At 40.8% G+C, this 19,207-nt stretch overlaps 1 protein-coding gene across 1 annotated transcript in view; it reads right to left on the reverse strand.

The window, feature by feature from the left end:
- Positions 1 to 6,241: 6,241 nt before the first annotated feature.
- Positions 6,242 to 19,207, reverse strand: part of epha4l (eph receptor A4, like) — a gene marked incomplete at both ends in the record, with an annotated part of 62,200 nt that continues 49,234 nt past the window's right edge. The window contains 9 exons of the mRNA XM_083886273.1: positions 6,242 to 6,356; positions 6,932 to 7,090; positions 10,878 to 11,074; positions 11,438 to 11,587; positions 11,972 to 12,181; positions 12,728 to 12,789; positions 17,473 to 17,658; positions 18,100 to 18,213; positions 18,724 to 18,782. Coding sequence (XP_083742399.1) covers positions 6,242 to 6,356; positions 6,932 to 7,090; positions 10,878 to 11,074; positions 11,438 to 11,587; positions 11,972 to 12,181; positions 12,728 to 12,789; positions 17,473 to 17,658; positions 18,100 to 18,213; positions 18,724 to 18,782 — 1,252 coding nt within the window. The remainder of the gene's footprint in view (positions 6,357 to 6,931; positions 7,091 to 10,877; positions 11,075 to 11,437; positions 11,588 to 11,971; positions 12,182 to 12,727; positions 12,790 to 17,472; positions 17,659 to 18,099; positions 18,214 to 18,723; positions 18,783 to 19,207) is intronic.

Here is a 19,207-nt window from a genome sequence, read left to right on the forward strand (position 1 = left end):
TCCATCTTGTGCCTCACTGATCTTCATCTGTTGTCCCCTATGAGCTTGCCAAAATTCTGTGAAGGAGGCAAACTTTCCCCTCCAGGACTGATAACCATCTTCCACAGCAAACTTCAGAGCTTTTAATGTATGCATGCCTTGTGCTGGTGATTTCTCAGGACATGTGTTAAATGCCATTTGGCTCAACGTTCGCCCTTGCACCGTTTCTAAAACTGTCCTTTTCTTTCCCCCCGTCTCTCTCTTGGGCCCTTATCAAAGACTGAGGACAATCAGCGGTTTATCGCTGCGGGAAATGAGTGCAGGAAACAGATGTTGTACTGATTAAACACACACATGAATCCACACACACACACACACACACTGCCAATGTGAACAGTGCTTACTGCTGCCTCAAGGACCGAGAGGAGCGGAGGGCCAAGTCTTGGAGTCATGATATCGGCTGTCAAGGACACTAACTGCCAACACTGTGCCCTTTTCACCATGTGTACGTGTGTGTGTGTGGTGAAGTTACAGGAGTGACGGAGGAAAATTAGGAAATGAATGTACTGCCAAGAAAGTGATGTTCTACCATGGCCTCTCCCTTCTGTTACGCGACCCTTTCATTATATGCAATCATATAATACAGCAATCAATGAATAATAGGTAATCAGATCTACACATACACACACACACACACACACACACACACACACACACACACACACACACACACATAATACCTGCAAGACTGATGAAACTACTGATGACTTTAGCATGTCTGTCTGTGTGTGTGTGTGTGTGTGTGTGTGTGTGTGTGTGTGTGTGTGTGTGTGTGTGTGTGTGTGTGTGTGTGTGTGTGTGTGTGTGTGTTGTATTTGGTACCTCTTTAGATCTTTTCTGGCATAAACAATAGTTGTCATGGGGACCAAATTCTGGTCCATTACTGAAAAACTGGTTAAGTTTGACTGTTTAATTGGTTATGGTTATGGTTAAATGAATGGACGTCAATGCAGAGTGGGTGTGTGTGTGTGTGTGTGTGTGCGTGTGTGTGTGTGTGTCAATGACAGACGGGGATATTATCATATGGTTTCTACTTTAATAAGAATGCACTTGGCACCCCCTTTATTTTCTTCACTTTAGGCTATTATTTTACAAACTAGATATAAAAGGACATAAATAAATGACATAAGTTACATGTACCTAGAGCTCCTTGACCAAAAAAAACAAATATAAAACAAAAAAAGAAGCCCAAAAAATAGGATTGTGTCAAAAAAAAAGATTGAGAGAATGTTAGATCTACATGGCTAGATCATATGGCATTGGAAGGCATACAATGAGAAAACAATAACGGAAGTTTTGTTGTTGTTTTTTTAAACCTTTTTTTTTTCAAATCTTTTGACATTTTAAGTAAAGGAAAAAAGTATTTTACAGTACATTCTGGTTTCCTTCTCCTTTCTAATGTATCTTGCATAATTCCAAACAGGTCCTTTTTTATGATAGCTAAAACAAAAACAACAACAACAACTAAAATCTTTGCCAAAACAGGGAAGAGCAGTAGAGCTGTATTAAGGGCGGAGGTGTCTTCTTGAATTACATGAAGCAGTTATGAGTTCAAAAACATTCACATAAGTATATTTCTAAGAGATAATCCAACACAATGAATAACGTCCATTGATTTAAACCTGTAGTGGTATAATGTGCTCTGGAACAAAAAAAAAATGAACCAGCAGGTTTCTCCTTCTCCTTCTTTTCTCTTTTAAAATGCTCACAAGTTCAACAGTGAGATACAGTCGATCCGACGTGTCCAGAAACTCAAGTCTACATTTTTGTCCATTTGAAAGCTGCAGTGACTGCCAGAGAAGAAATGAGTCGCATTCCAGAAAGCCGTATGATAAAAATGCTGTTGCCGGGTAGAGTTTTGCACAACGGGACAGCAGCAGGAGAAAATAAAACCTTTTTTTTTTTTTTTTTTTATTAAATTTTCTGACACAAAAGCTAAAAAAAAAAAAAAGGTTCAGGGTTGTTCTAATATGTAAAAACAATACAACTCTGTTATCTCTTCCTCCTCAACAATGGCATGAATACAGACACAGTTACTGACAGTACTTCAAAGACTTTTTCACACGCGCGCACACACACACACACATATCATCTTCACGCACTCAAACACTTGTTACTTTACATGCAGACAGAACAAAGGCATAAAAAAAAAAAATCACAAAATAGAATGAAACTTTCAAAATAAAAGCACATTATCTGCTGGAGCAGGGCTTCTCTATTATATTACATTCTTCTCATTGTCTCTTGTTTTTGCGCTGTGAAATCAGTCAGAGTTATTCCACCGCAAAACAGGCGGGTGGCTGGTTTGTCAAGCTGACACGATGGGTTTGTCATCTCTGTGTCGGAGGAGAGGAGAGCTGGGGAGGACCGGTCTGGCAGGAGGAGGAAGACAAAAGAGGAAGAGCTCCAGTTGAGCCTGGGATCGTGTTTTCGATGGACGGCAGCAGCTGGGGAGAAAGAAAAGAAGAGGCTGCATCAGTCACGGCGGTTTTGAATGTAAACAATTTAAGCTTGGCATCCAGTCCTGAGCAACAATACGGCTCTCCAAGCTCCAGCTCCTGCTCCAGCTCCGGCTCAGTGGAACATTCGACTCATTCGCAAAAAACAAAATTGTCCAGATAAAGCCAGCAGCAGCACTACAGGGGCAAAATATGGATTTTGTGGCAACGAAGATGTATTAACTTGTGCGCGCCACATGCTGATGTGTGTATAATACATGAAACATGCCCTTGGCTTATTGGCACAGATCAAAAGGCACGACAACTCGCGCTGAATGAGTGTTTGTATTAGATGATTACTCTATATGGATTTAACAGCCGCACAACCGCACCATATTTTTTTTAATGCTAACACACATCAATCCTTTGTAAAGTCTACAACTTGACTCAAGCAGCTGATGACGAATTATAGTCCGTTATTTATCATATTCTTTCATTAAAAAGCCTTGTACAGCATTTTTTTATTTTACTTATTTTTTATTAAATGAAGCAAATTTTTTTTTTATATCTCCTGTTACTACTATTGCGTTCATGCAACAATTCAAAAAGAGCAATAAATAAATTATAATTTTTTTAGTCCTACAATGGGAAAATATAAGTTGCCACAGCAGCCTTAACAGTAAATAATAAACATGCATTTCCACATTTATGAATGTACAATATAGACGACCCTGGGTGTATTGAAAGGCGCCTTCAAATATAATGCAATATTATTATTATTATTATTATTATAATAGAAGATACCAACTATTAATAAAATCGGATAAAATGATTTGATTTAAATGTAGATTTGGATTTAAATGAAAGATTTACAGTATTTTTAAAAGAACTGTTAACTTTGTGAAATAAGGGAGTATAATTTTAATTCATTAATAATATACAATTCTAAAAAAACACATTCCTTCTAAATCTACTACTTCTATTTTACTATTTAACATGAACCACTTAGATTCCTAATGTACATAGAAATGTATTTAGTACTTGTCTCATCTTAATGACATTTTTAAATGCTACTGATTAAATATCTATTTCCAATAGGTTTTGCTAAATTACAACATGTCGACTCAATCAGAAAGTGAGAACAAAGTAGTTGATGATGAACTTTCATTTATTAAGATCCTCCTGTTTTCAGGACAATATGTTTTGTATATGTTTTGCGGGGCCTTTTTTTTCACTACAATTCTTTTGTTTTCTGGGAGTTTTTTTTTAAACTCTTGTGCTCTCTGTGCGTCTGACTGCAGGTCAGCAGTCGATTCATTCTTTTCATTAGCATACGAGCAGCAGCAGGACTGCAGACTGATCACAGACCTGTGGCTGTTATTGATCTGCTCTGGCTGCCTGCAGTGGCATGACCTGCATGTTCATTAACAGTTAGTGGAGCTGATGGGGCCAGAGATTGAGGTGGGGTTAAGAGCCATCTATTTTTATGAGTGTGACAATACCTGTTGGTTGATTATATTATAAGCGTGCTACAGTGATAAAGGGAAGTACAATCAATTCAATAAATATGTGATTTTCTATGGGTATAGCAACAAAAAGTACAATAGAATTGATCCGAACACGCAGGATAAGGAACCTAAATGACGCATTTGAGTCTTGTTCACTATTGAAACTTTTAGGTGGAGAGACGGAGGGGATTGTGTCTATCTTACAAAAAAGAAAGAAGTGTAGTTGAGCATTAGTAAGAGCATCACATTTTGAGCCAGGACCAATTGGTGAGAACTGTGTTAAGAGAAAACATTAAAAACGTAACAAATTAATAAATACACTGGGGGAAAAAAATTATAAAACTACAATAAGCATGATTTCTGGGAACTTGTTCCTATTTTTTTTTGCCTAAATAGGAAAACAATCTTGTCAAGCAAGTTTTGCACTCGAAAAAATATATAATAAAATAAAATATCTCACTTTGTCTATATAAAATATTACAGCTTACCTTTAATTACCAGTAACAAGCTAAAACTGGCTTGCATGAAATCCCAACAGCTCCTTCTGGACACTGGAGTGTATTAAGTATGTGTACAGAATTCTGCTTGGTGTGTGTTTGCAAATATACAAAATTCTAAGGGATACATTTTCAAAGTCAACATTTCTCACATAATTTCCTTCCTTGTAACGAGGAAGGCATTCTTGAATTGTGGCCAGTTTTCATCTAGTTTTTGGCCCTTTTCCTGATTCATAAGGTACATTGATTTGATTTACAAGGTAGTTTTGAGTATTTCCTGCCAAGCAGAATTTGCCGATTATTTTTCTTGAAACAATAAATTGTAAATACATTTAAGAAGGGCTGTTTTTGCAGTGTAAATACTACATTTGAAGGTCCAAGCAATTTATGTTTTGTTCAGTTTTGAGGAAGGGGTGCTTTTCACTTGTAGGTTCTAAGAAAATGCTGTACACCAATTTATTTAATATTTCCCTTTTCAAATGTTGTTCTTCTTTTCCCCACATATTTTGCACTTTTTTTCTTTAACATGAATTATATAATATATATATATATATATATGTAATGCTTAGGTTCATGCTGCAAAATAAATAGTATTAAGACAAAAAATACCTTGATGATGGTGTGAGTAAAGGTGGATGTATTTTCTTGGCGATGACAACGCTGATGATTCTGATGGACTTGGCATCCATTTTGCCTTTGTTGGATAGTTTTGTCCTTGTAAATCCTGCCAATAAATTCCTTCATTCTGGCATCCAGTCCGTAAAAAGGCATATCAACTGGTCCAAACAGCTGTCCATCAACAGTGGTGAGGAGGAGACGCTAGGTCCCGCAGTAGCACAGCTTCGATTCCCATTGCAAGATGAGTGGAAGAATCCAAATTGTGTGTTTTTCTGAGGTGTGGGAGAGCTTTTTGGGAGGAGTGGGGGTGCAGGGGAGTGGGAAGTCTCCTCTGGAAGATCAAAAACAACCTCAGCAACGTCCAGAGGGCAACAAAATATGGCGTTCTGGGAGAAAAACAAGGCCAGAACTGAGGGAAAGAAAAAAAAAATACAACAAGCGCCGCAAAGTAAGCCCCCTCCTGCACTGCCATCTCCCCTTGGAATAAATCCTCAACCTCTCAGAGATGTCCTGGTTATATCTTGACGTGCAGGATTTTGTTTGCGAGATACCAAACAGATCCAACTTAGAGAGCAAACAAAGGTGGCTGGGGCAGCCGGCAAGTTCCACAGCAACAAATTTAATGTACAATAAACACAGTCACAGGATATAAAAAAAAAGATGGAAAGAAAGGAAGAAAATCTGCTCTGCGGATTATTCCAGAAAGAAAGTTCCAGAAACAACATTCTGCCCTTGATGAGGAAGAAAGGTGTGGTTCCCCTCCTCCTTGCTTTTCCTTCCAGACCCTTAAAGGCACTCCAGATTGGCCTTTCGGAAGCACTTTTCCATCCATCCCTTCATCTATCCATAAATGCTGCAGACAGCAGTGCCCCATTCTCCAAAACAACAACAAAAAAAGGGCAAGGTAAAGGTCTGATAAAAAAAAAAGTGCAATTTTCTCCACTTTTTTTTCTCGTCTTCATCAATTCATTCTCTTTTGTTTAGATCCAATTTAAAGTGCACGGATGAGGTAAACTATTTCTTCATAGTTTGTTTGTCTCTTTTTTTTTTCTATATTTCTTCTTTTTTGTTATTTATTTATTTATTTCCCCCCCCCCATAAGAAACAAAGTCGCTTCCATTTTGCCGTTGTTGGGATCTTGTCAGACAGGAACCATTCTGCCTTGCATCTGTTGCATTTGGGACAGCATTCCTTGGACGCTGGTCAGGATCTTATTCTGGTGGGCTGCTGAGGAGATACCAATGCGAGCCATGTCCCTGAAAAATAGAACAAATATAGGAGGCCTTTTAGGACGGCGGACAACAATAACAAACAGACGAAGGCCTGAAACACATGATTAATTTTACAGCTTTCCAGGGGAAACCAGTCTGGCAGTTTTACTGCTGTACGAGGAATTCCACATGCCAACGCAGCACTTCTGATCCTCACATCATAAGAACTGAAAAACTATAAATGTTACAGACAGGTGGCAACTTTTCCCCTCTTCTTGACCAAATAGAATTCATAATTTGTGTTTGGACTAAGCCTGCTGCATCTAGGACACAGAAGTTAAAAAAACGCTGCTAGTTACATTATTATTTGAAAAGTCACGGGACGCCCTACTCACACAGTAGGAGCAATATATTCAGTTACCGCTCAGCAAAAAAAGGAGTCGGTGCAATAAATACAATTAAGTCATGAAATTAATATTCTAAGGTTTCCTCAGAACTGTTACATCATACAATGTTGTTATCCTACTCTATTTTAACTTGAACCCTCTCTGTTTAGACTAAGTTTTGTTTGGTTTAGTTTTTGCTTTCTCTCTACTTGTCTGCTTGTCGTTCCTACTCACTCTTGTGTCATATGGACCACGGCCTCTGGAGTGGTGTAGCCTGCAGCTGTGAAGTTGTCCATGTATCTCTCCATGCCGATGGCCTGCAGCCAGTCCTCCACTGTGGCCACGGCTGAGGACGTCTCTGGGCTGCTGGGTTCCAGCAGGGTGGTGTTGGGCCTGAGAACGGTTGAGAAACAACAGAGAGAATTCATTTCATGATCTGGGGTTTGGTGGAAATCATTTCACATTTCAGCTTGGCTAAACGGCAATGTAATGGTCTGGGTGGAGTTGCACCAATTTAAGCCTCTACTGAATTCATGATTTAGTAATTACTAAACCACACTAAAGCCTTAGGAATTACTCTCTGGTATGGACGCTGTGGCAAAATATCTCAAAGAAATGCAAACTTGAACAAATGGAGGCGGAGCCCCATTCAGCTGAGCTGTTCTCCATTTTCGGCGCTAGAAAGTCTGTGATTTTGATTATTTAGTCACAGCGGAAATAATAAATATCTGTGTCATTTTACTGATCAAAGGAGTCTGAGAGAGTTCTGTCTCCTCCTGTAGTGACATCATTTTCTCTAAACAAACCATCGTTATCTTTGTGCTTCATTCTGTTAGCGAGGCTAGGTTGACACCATCTAAGGCAGGGGTTCTCAAAGTTTTAATACCTGAGGGCCAATTTAGGAACCCAACATTGGACTGAGGGCTGCCGAAGGAAAAAAAACTGTACTTGTACTAATTTTAATGACCAGATTGCAGTTCTACAGTTTAGCTTTAAGTAATATAAGCGTTAATATAATGTAATTTAAGAATTGATATAATAACGCTTTATAATTTACTGGGTAATTACCCAGTATTTTGGCCATTGTTCTTACCTTCTAATTACAGGTTAATACCAAGTAACACATTTCTGTTACCATATTTACTGGGTAAACAGCTAGTGGGCTGTAGCTACCTGCTTATTACCAGCTTATAACCCAATAATACACTAAAATTCACCATATAGAAACTAGATAAATACCCAGTATTTTTGTTTACACTTATTGGTCTGTATCCAGTAATGTCCAATAAACATTTAACAAGCTTAGTAGCTCCTGGATTAAAACTATCAACTGTAATTCATTGCGGGCCGCCAGAAATGTTTCTGCGGGCCGCCATTGGCCCCCGGGCCACACTTTGAGAACCAATGATCTAAGGGGAAGGTGTATACAATTCCTTCGCTTTATACAATTGCTAGTAAAAGTGGTGTAACTGGTGGGTTTTAAATTAGGGGTTGCTAAATCATGATTTAGTGAACACTAACTCTAATGCTACGTATTAACCGAAGCCAAACAGAAACGGCCACTTTACGGGAATCGATGTCCTCACATGACACATAATTTACACATTGTGTAATTTAAAGAGAGAAAAATAAAAAATAAAAACCCTGCAAGATGGAAAAATGCATCACGCCACATTCCTCTGTCCTGTGTCACTTCTTGATGGGATCAGCAGGTCTGTCTGCTTAATTCCTCCTGGGTGTATGTGACGCACACCATTTAGTTCAAATATAGATCAATTGAGCAAAGTATGGGAAGTAAGTAAAAGCACCGTTACTGTGGTGGCATCTCCAAGAAGTTGAAACACAAGCTCCATGAAGAATTTCTCTACTTCAACTTGTGTTTGTGTTTAGTGCAGTGAAAATTTGGTTTTTACAAAAAAATGCTCCATGAAGTCTCAAAAAGCAGACGCCATTAAAATAAACCTACAGTGAAATACAGAAATTACACTCTAGGATAGGTTTTATTTGAGAGCTTAGAAAGTTACAGTGATGTCAGTATGTCACAGTAGGGCTGCAACTAACGATTATTTTCATGATTAATCGAGTACTTGTTTGGTCCATAAATTGATCAGTGTTTGCCAAACCTGATGTCTTGTTATGTCCATAAAACCAAAATATTTAATTTATGTATCTGTGTTTGTATTTGGAGCAAAGAAACCAGAACATATTTACATTTAAGAAGCTGAAAAATTGTTGGAAAATTGTTGAAAAACGGTTTAATCAATTATCAAAATAGTCAGCAATTAATTTAGTAATCGAATAATAATCGAATCATCGTTGCAGCCCTATATCACACAGTATTTTATTTATTGAATCATAGCAGAGTTGAAGGGAAAAGGAGACACATTTAAATAATCCATTTCTGTATTTTCTGAATATTATGGACCATGAGTTCAAATTGGAAATTTAGCTTGTGGCTAGTTTGTACCACGTCTTTCTATCATCGATTAGTCACTGTTTCCCTCATCGATTTTCTGATTATTTCTGGGTCAAAACCAAGGAGCAGAAAGTGTGGAGCATGTACAGAATGTGTCAGCTTGTTTGGGTCCAGCTGAACATAGAAACTCAACTCTAAATGACATAACCCTTGGTGTTATGCTGTGTTCTATTTAAATCAGAATTCGGAAATCAGAAGGATTTAGGAGTGAGATCAACCGGGGTTAGCCATTGTTAGTGATAACAACAGGTAAAGAATTTGAAAGGAACGCCCATCGACCTTGGAAATTCCGTTTTTTTGGATATAAATGGAACACGCCATTAATCGTTATTAGTACAATGGTAACATGTATTTGACAAGGTTTTAATCAGACTAACACATTCATTTAATTTTGTCTAACAACCCTCACAGTAATGGCAGCTCCATTAGAGGTAGCCAGTATTGGTCATTGAGAAAACACTCATCCTGGCTTCACGTTTATACGATTGGTGTCATCCTCACACACAGCTATTCACTTCATCAGCACATTTGTCTATCTCTCTTTTTCCCCCACTTCATTTCCTAAAGTCTTTTGAGCAGCAGCAGCAGCAGCAGTGCTGTCAGGGCCATGAAACATTTACACGGGAATGCGTGGAGTTCTTGTTCTGCTCTGGTGACTCTTAAATTCTCTTTAGTGTTCTTTCTATGTTGTTGACTTGAACTGTGAGAACAGGATGTCAGACTTTTTAGGGCGTCATCAGCAGTCAGTCGGTGGAGAAGCCTGTGCATCATGACCCTACTTCACACACATGATGTTCTCCTTTCCCTCTTTCAACTGTAAAAGCTGCATTTACAAGATTCAGTTCAGCTAATTACACCACAAGAGCTGCCCTCTTGCTCTCATGTGTGTGCCATTAGATGAGTGTGTCCACATTTTTGCGTGCGCTCACACACTCATTAAACACAAACAGAGTCCCACCGGCCTGCGCTGAGTGTAAACACACATAGGTCATTCTTAACACATTTAACCACTAGAGAGTAATGGTTGGTGGAGCTGTTGGGTCATGTGTTTTATATTTTTATTTTTTTTAACAATGTACTTGTCAGTTGTCAACGTGACATTCAGAAATGTGGGTAAAAATCAAGAAACAAAGAATTCATAAACTAATGTTAAAAAAAAAAAAAATCGTCATGTTAGCTTACCGGGTCATTACATATTACATCTCTTTTAATGGAATCCAAATCTTTTTTCAAATGTCTTTTTGACACACAATTTGGGAGCTCTTTCAGCAAATTCAACAATTTCTTAATTTTAAGAAATATCTTAATTTTATGAATTCTTTGTGCCTCTGGTTAGTAGCTCAGTTTGCCATATTATATCCATCCAAAATACAACAGAAAATATATGTTGAGTTAATTTAATGAATTGTCTTGGTATTTTTTTGGAATATAAAATTCTTGGTGTCCTTTTGGTATTTTTTTTGTGTATTATGTAACAAAATGAAATAAGATGTCTCAGAGGAGTAAAAATGTATTTTAAAAAAATATATTTTTTGAAAAGTAGAAAATATTTGTCTGGCTGCTCATCTCCTATTAATTATGATGACATCCCACCTTGTTTATCATTCAGACTGAGAATTACCGACAAAGACCACACCTCCATATCCAGCAGTACCTCCTTTGTGTGGGCATGTGGGTGAAAATATAAATCCTCTGTTCTCTCACCTGACAGCAGTCTCTCCTCCAGTCCTCTTCAGAGTGTTGGGGTTACGAATCAGCTTGTCCAGCATATTGACGATTTGCCCAAACTTGGGCCGGTCAGCTCTCTCTCTCTGCCAGCAGTCCAGCATGAGCTGGTGGAGCGCCACGGGGCAGTCCATTGGCGGCGGCAGCCGATAGCCCTCATCAATAGCCTTGATTACCTGAGAGGTAGATTAAAGCTGCTGTAAGTCACTTTGTGTCTGAGTTTGTTTGACAGGAGTCAGACTGTATATTGTCATATTTCCCCTTAATTTTATAACCTTAACTTATTTTTTAATCACCTGAATTTGGCCTCCAACGTGAGACATTTGCTTATGCATAAATACAAATTTCTAATCATCATTAGCGGGAGCAGGCAGTTGAATTCACTGTGTAATGAAAAAAAATTGATCTAGAGCAGGTATTTAATCAGCCCTGCAGTTCATTTTTGTGTGTTTGGAAAATGTTTGACAGTAACCTGGGAATTATTAAGATCACGCTGGCCATATATCATCATGCGTGTGATTGCATTTGTCCTGACTTACGTCCTGGTTGCTCATGTCCCAGTATGGTCGTTCGCCATATGACATCACCTCCCACATGACGATGCCATAGCTCCACACGTCGCTGGCCGAGGTGAACTTCCTGTAAGCGATGGCCTCTGGGGCCGTCCAGCGGATTGGGATCTTCCCTCCCTTTAATTGAAAGATGGACTGATCAATGAAATGTGACAACGCTGACAAGTAAGGTGACACACACAGAAAGACGAGACACACTCACTACACTACCTCCTGGAGACTGTTAACCACCTCATGTTAACCACCAACATATCTTTGCCTTAAAATTAAAATTAAGTTACACTACATGTGCTGTTCCGCTGTGATCACAGGTGGAAAAACTACAATTTTCGAGCAGCAGGTTTACATACAAAGTCAATGCACAGAAGTGAATTCCGGGTTGGCTGGGCATCTACCTGGTAGATGCAATAAATGCGAATGCACACAAGAATAGCACAAAAATAATCTAATGTGACTGTGTACAAATATTTAGTTATGCCAGAAACAAACACACAAACTCACCCTTGTGGTGTACGCAGCCTCTGGGTCATCCTCCAGTACTCTGGACATCCCAAAGTCAGACACTTTGCACACTAGGTTGCTGTTGACCAGGATGTTGCGAGCCGCGAGGTCCCTGTGAACGTAGCTCATGTCTGAGAGGTACTTCATGCCCGACGCGATGCCGCGCAAGATACCGACCAGCTGGATGACAGTGAAGCGGCCATCATTCTTCTGCAGAGGGAGACAAATTGTTATCATACAAAAAAAAAAAAAGTTATCCTTTGGCTTAAAAGACCTGGGAATTATGCCATAGCATAGTTAAGCTCCCTTAGGTTAACACTTAACAAGGCTTGAGAAAACTGAACTATCCCATTAATGCTCTCAAAGCGAATCATAACATAAGTGATAACAGCTGATAATTGCAGTAAATGTTATGTGAATATGACTATGTTGTGCCTGCATTAGAATGTTTTAAAAGTTTTTTTCAGAAGATCTGACTCAGAGACAGCATTTACTTTTCCCACCCGTTATCTTTCACAGTCGGTGTAGGTTTTGTGGGTTTTTTATTTTGTTCCTGGAAACACAGCGGTTAAAGCTCCACCGGCCGCCATTTCAGAAACACAGTAAGTCAATTGAGATTAGGGTGAGTGCGAACAAACGCTTGTAATTTTGCCTGGTTGACATTACGGCGGAGATAAGAGGGGATCAGGCGGCTACGGGTGTGTTGCACGCTCACACACACGCACACATGCACGCAGACAGACATGCATGACTGACCCTCAGGAATGCATCCAGCGATCCGTTTTCCATGTACTCTGTGATTATCATCACTGGCTTACCTAGAGAAAGAGAGAGAGAGAGGGGGGAGAGGCAGATGATTATGGAGGTAAGCGATGCACATCAGAGCCCGACACAGCGGGAGGTGTTTGTGTGTATGTGTGTGGGAGGGGTGTCAAGGGAGTGTCTGCATGTGTGTGTGTGTTAAGCCATCCATCTCTGTCCCATCGTGATTTAATTAGCTCAGAGTTACGGTTGCCCTGACGTTTTTTTCCCCCCGGCTCATGTGAAGGCATCTCCACCGAAGCGAATTACACACACACACTAATGCACAAGCACAAATTCTTGAGTTTATGCAAATACCCAAAGTCCCATCACAGTCACCCACCCAGAATCCCTCTGACTTTCTCTTTAATGTCAGTCACTGTCCCTTTACCCTCTTTTTCCTCTGCCAACTTTGGTCGCATCTGTCACTCTCCTGCTAGTTCCTCATTATATTGCGTTCTCTTATTTTTCTCCTACTTTCTCACTCCCTTTTTCTCCCCAGTCTGCCCCTCTTCTCTCTGGCCTTTTTCACCCCATCCCTCTGCCTTCCTCTATAGCGTCTCTCTCGGGGGAACGTCTGTGTCTTTATCTGTACGATGGGGCTGGACATTCCCTGGTGGGTCTCTATGTGTCTTTGTCTCTTGGGATGAAGATGAGGGAGGAGGACAGTGGCCATGAGAGAGAGAGGAGGGGGGGGGGAAGTGGGTGACTTGTTTTTGTTACAAAACGGCTGTAAGCTGGTGCCTAACCAGCCTCGACGACAGCACATGCTGAAAAGTGCTGCCACCGATTCCTCCCAGGACCGTGCTGTACTTTGCGTTCCATTTCAAGTGGCACAGTTAAGGTGAATTTAAAAGCTTATTGTGCTGATGGGAAGTGCTTACTGCAGCTTAATGCCTCCAGGGAAAGTTGTATAAAATGTGAGGTGAGGTTTTGCCGCCGTGCCAAGAGGCCGTCAGTCACCACCTTACCCACCACACGACTGGCACTCCAGCTCCTGCAATACTCCCTCGCCAAAAAAAGAAATACGGAGGAAGTGGAGTTAAAGTTAGGGAGAGTATGGGGCCCCCCTCTTTGTCAGCCATCTTTGTTCCCTTTGTCGTGCGCCTCTGCCCCAAGGCTGCCCATGATTGACAGCTCTCCAATCAAGTCTGGGGAGCGTCTGACCTGCGACCTTAAACTCTCGCCTTCCTAGCCCTGCCCTCTTCCTCCCATGCATTTGCATGCTAATTTCTTGTTGACTGAATACGCCTGGACGCCTTTGGCAATGAACTCTGGGCAAGGGCCCCACCATTGGGACGATTATCACCTGCCAACTAAACAGGGGAAGGGGAGAGACTCAACGGGGGCTCAATATTGCGGGAACACTGGGCAAACGCTCTCTTTAGTCTTTGGCGTTTGCCGTGAACACAGATCTGGCTCTTAAAAGCAGATCTTTTCTAAATTAGCATGGTCTTAATTTATTTAAATCAGATGTTCAACACATCACGTCTGATTTTTTAATCATGCTGGAAGATGGTGGAGTAAAGCCAGCAGTTCTCAGTGAGGGATTTTTGCACATTTATGTATGTTAGTGCCTATTTGGAGTTCCTCCATAATTAATAAGGCTTAATTGGCTCTGTTGGACATGCCAGCAAACTGAGGCCAGATTGAGAATTCCTTTTAACTTGACTGTAATAGAGAGTGGAGTGCAATTCAAATAATGGACTTTTAATAGATTCCGCTGACACACTCAAGTGTGAAGGACTAATTTGCCCAAACCTTGTGTCAAGCTCTCAAGTAAGAGTGGAAGGAGGTGGAGTGGGAGTTATCCCATAGCCCTCTTGCTTGGGCTCACCATCCTTTCATGTCAGGTCCCATCTCATATGCTTCCTCCATCTCTCTGTCTCGCGCCGTCTCTTTCTTCCCTGGCCTCCACTTCAGCAATTCCACCATCCTTTTGCTTTCTCCCTCTGTTGTTTTTGTCTTTTCTCTAATCTATCAGCTTCTAACTGCCTCCCTGTCTTTCTCTCTCCACGTCTCTATTTGCACCTTCCCTGGCTGCAGCCGGTGCCCAATTTCTTTTCCTTCCGCCAGTCCATCTGTCTGCCTTTTCTCTGTCTGTCTCACTCCGTGAGGTCAATCCCCCATGGAGAGAGCGGTGTGATAGGTGATAAGCAGTTCTGCCTCTGCTGCTGTTCACTTTAAGTTCCAGCCTGGCTCAGTGTGTACAGTCTGTTCTCATCTATCTGCATGTGTAGGATCTTCTAGACTGAGAGAAACGGTGGTATCTAGCACAGATAAGACGTGGCTACTGTGTCATGACACATTAAGGCACCTCATCTGTCAAACCCAGGCTGATGCTGGCGATCAGATACGCTGATACTCATGCACATATACAGTACATGTGATGTAGGACACACAGACACCAACATGTGCTAACATAAGACATTTGCACATGGAAACTCAGTCAAGTTGTCAGGAAAACCAACAAAAAACATACAATTGCCATGATGAAGCTGTCCTGACCCATTAACTGCAGCTATCATGATGGAATGTTGATATGAATGAATGGAGTGCCATTCTCAACCCCATAAACACAAATACAGTGTTAAACGTCAGTGCAGCATGTTTGCTACCAAAAGAATTGCAGTGTTCCCGACTCCTATAAAATAAAAGGGTTGTAGCATTTCATTATGGTTTTAAGGTGGAAAGTAACAAAATACATTTATTCAAGTTACTGTATTGAATACTTTGTTTCTGTATTTTGTATTTGTTAAGTAAAAATTCAGCACAATGAAGACCTACAGGGGGAAAATATACACCAAAACCAGACGAATGATGATGTTATTAGCACCAGCACTGGCGCATGAACGTGCGCCAAAAGTGACGTAATATCTCCAACATTTTTTTGGATTTCTGACCCCTTGTCATATTTCTACTACCCTCACACCCCACGCAAAGTAACTTTTACTTAAAGTACATTTCAAATGAACCACTTTATACTTCTACTTGAGTACATTTTCAGATGACTACTTTTACTTCTACTTGAGTAATATTTCCTCAAAGTATTGATACTTTTACTTGAGTACAATATTTTAGTACTTTTTCCACCTCTGTTGGCATCACATTTGAAGAATTTCTAATTTGTGTGCTAAATATAATCCAAGAGATAATGTTGGTCAAGTAGCAGCAGCCACAGAAATCAGTCCAACTCATTCTCCGTTGCTAAACAGGGGAAAATGACTTGAGGAGAAAACAGCTGATGTCACACCGCTGTCGCCAAGTTTTTTTCTTTTTTTTCCCTGAAAGATGTACAACCACTCACTCCAGTGGATTCCATTGATTTGAGCAGAATACCTTGCCCTTAGGTAGTGAGGTAAAAAGCACATGTTGCTCTTCTCTCAAAGCTCTCCACCTCCACAGAGAATTGGTATTGATAAGCAGTTGTTTGTACTGATAAAATCCAAATGATTCCTTTTCCTAATGCACATGCACATCTAGTCTAACAAATAGCATCAGGGAGAAGGTGTAAATAGGAAGGAGGAAACAAAGAGACAGAGTGGAGGTAGAGCCAAGGGCAGAGGGAGGGAGATTTGGCCGGAGTTTTGTGGCCATGCAGCAGCAGATAGAGGAGGGATAGGGTATCACTCCCTAACCCCAAACACATTTACGGCTGTCACCATGATTAATGAGCCTGGTGCTATGCTACAGGGCCTGGTCCTGGACCCATTAGACTCCCCTCCCTCTTTACTGCCCAGCAACTTCCCCCTCCCCACCAATGCTGGACCCCTTCCATCTGGACAGAAGCCACCCGGGGATACCCTGAACGGGACAAAAGTCTCCATATACTATACATGAGTGTGAATATAAGTGTCCTGGATAGTTTGCAACATAAGCAGCGTGTGTAACTTCACAAACGGTAGCATTGAAGCACACAGTGACAGGTAAGGATTCAGTTCGTCTCTACTCTCACCTTTCCCCAAAGTCACCCAAAACCACAGATGTACTTTGTCGTGATTTATTGTTACAATTTATTTCAATGTAGAAGGGGGGACAGGAAAAAACGTTTAACATGACGCCAGTGTGAGTGTGCGTGTACATGTGTATGTGAGGTGAGCATTGTTAGAATCTATTATAGCAAATTCAACCTATTTTACACCAAAGTGAGTCAGTACAGGTTATTCTTCATCTTTAAGCTTCTCCCTTTAGGGCTTGCCACAGCAGATCATTTGCCTACATCTTGCCCTATCCCTTGTGGGTTTTTTTTTTAAATGTGAGTAAACTTGCTTGAATTTGGCATCCTTTCCTTTTACCAAATCGTAACACTTTTCTTCCTGGTTTTCTTTTTTCCTTCACTGAGTTGTGTTTGACATCACAAATAGGCATGAACGATAAGAGTGAGTCAGTGACATGTCCAATGGCAACAATTTATGGTCGCATCGTAATGCCATGCAAGACCAATGCGGAATATGTGACTAGACTGAATAAAGTAGAAACTTGAAATGAACAGACAAGTTCTTCACCCGGGTGTCATGTTTCCAATACCAGAGACAGAGCCCATAAAAAATTATTGCAGAATAATGTGATGCAGGGGTGAATATCGACTGAATCTATTCTCATTACAGACCAAATCCAGATGTTATTACATGTAAGAAGGTTTTTTTGACCAGTGGAAATAGTCCTCCAAAGAGTAAATAACAAATGAATTCACTACGTACATTTGGTGACCACGCCCTCCAGGTGAATGATGTTTGGGTGGTCGAACTGGCCCATGATGCTGGCCTCGGACAGGAAGTCCCTCCTCTGCTTGTCTGTGTATCCAGCCTTCAGAGTCTTGATGGCCACACAGATCTCTCTTTTGCCCGGCATCTTGAGGCGTCCGCTGCAGACCTCGCCAAACTCCCCTGCAAACACACAAGTGTTCTGTTAGCACAGCACATGCTGTAAATCACACCAGGAAGGGTGCGTGTTCTCAGGTTAGTGAAAGTCCACTTTAAACATTGATCAGGGTCTCCAATACCTCACTCCCCCTCCCCTGCTCACCTTCTGGTGCACAGACAGAGGGGGAAAATGGATATTGATTCTTCCTCTTTATTATTTTGTCATTGGATGACTTTTCTCTGGCCACAGAAAAAGCAAGGACAACATATTTAGCCGGCCTTGATTTTTTTTTTACTTATTGAACTGTCTAGAGACCAAATGTTGCTGGCTTGAAAAACACTGTACATGCAGGAACAGCAGCATACTGTATTAAACCCAGCTCCTAAAGTGGATGCTTTAATTCCAAATATGTATCAGCTTCCCATTGATGAAAAGTGGTTGAACACTATAGCACTATAGCTCACCGATGCCAATGACTTTCTCAATCTTAATACAGGAGGCGTCGATCTCTTTGGCGAACTCTCGGACGGCTTGGTTTGGGTCTTCGTAGGTAAAGGGATCAACATATATCCTCACTCCTGTAGGAAAAATGTTTGCAAGAAAGAAATAAAGGAAGGAAGTAAAAAAAAAAAAAAAGAAAAGAAAAGAAGGGGGTGAAAATGAAGGTTAATTCATTCCGGCAACAAAACTCCATCTGTTCTTCATTTCCATCATGCTACAGGCTACACTGCCTCCCTCTCTGGAGCCTCCTCCTCCCAATCCTCCTCCTCCTTTCTTCTCTTCATACCCCGTTTCACACTCTTGACTGCGCTGCGTTTCATGTCACTGTGGCCGACTTCAATAAAGACTGGGTTCATTAACTTGAAATTTTTGTGGGATGCAAATAACAACACTGATTACTTGATAATGAGGTGTTTGGCGCATGTTGCGATGCGAGTACATTCACTATAAAACAGTTTGCCCCCCCCCCCCACCCCCTGTTTTATGGGCTTCATTTGTGGTTGAAAGTGCAAGAACATGACACCTGACAGCGCAAATGTTTGCCAGTTACACAGCGTGTAGTAGGTGGTGTGTTTACATGGACGTACCTTGATGTAAGTGCTTCTCTTCATCAGAGTCCTGCTTGGCCTTGCTGTACTTACTCCTTCTGGGAGAAAAGAGAGGAGAATGGTCAGAGAAAAGGAAAAGCAGCAAAGTGTCTCCACTAGAAATAATTAAAATCTCATGCTAATGATGACGATGGCGTGTCATTCCAGTAATCCTTGATTAAAACTAATACCAAGGTTCCTCAACCGATTTACAGCATACATTATTGAAATTCTGTGAAGCACCAATGCCATCACTGGATACTGATAAATTCAGTCTCGTCCCTCGAGCAGAGTAGAAAGGAAAATAGCAAATTGAGTAGAAAGGAAGGGACTAGAGGAGAGGAGAGAGGAAAAGAGAGCATTAGAGTACAGTAGAAAAAAGTAGAGAGAGAAAGATTAGAGTCGAAAGGAATAAGAATAGAGTAAAGTCGATCCCTCTCGTATGTCTGTCCACACATATGTAGCTTACTTTCAGCAGGAAACT

The sequence above is a fragment of the Microchirus variegatus genome (assembly GCF_963457635.1).
Source record: "Microchirus variegatus genome assembly, chromosome: 3".
Classification (NCBI taxonomy): Eukaryota; Metazoa; Chordata; class Actinopteri; order Pleuronectiformes; family Soleidae; genus Microchirus; species Microchirus variegatus.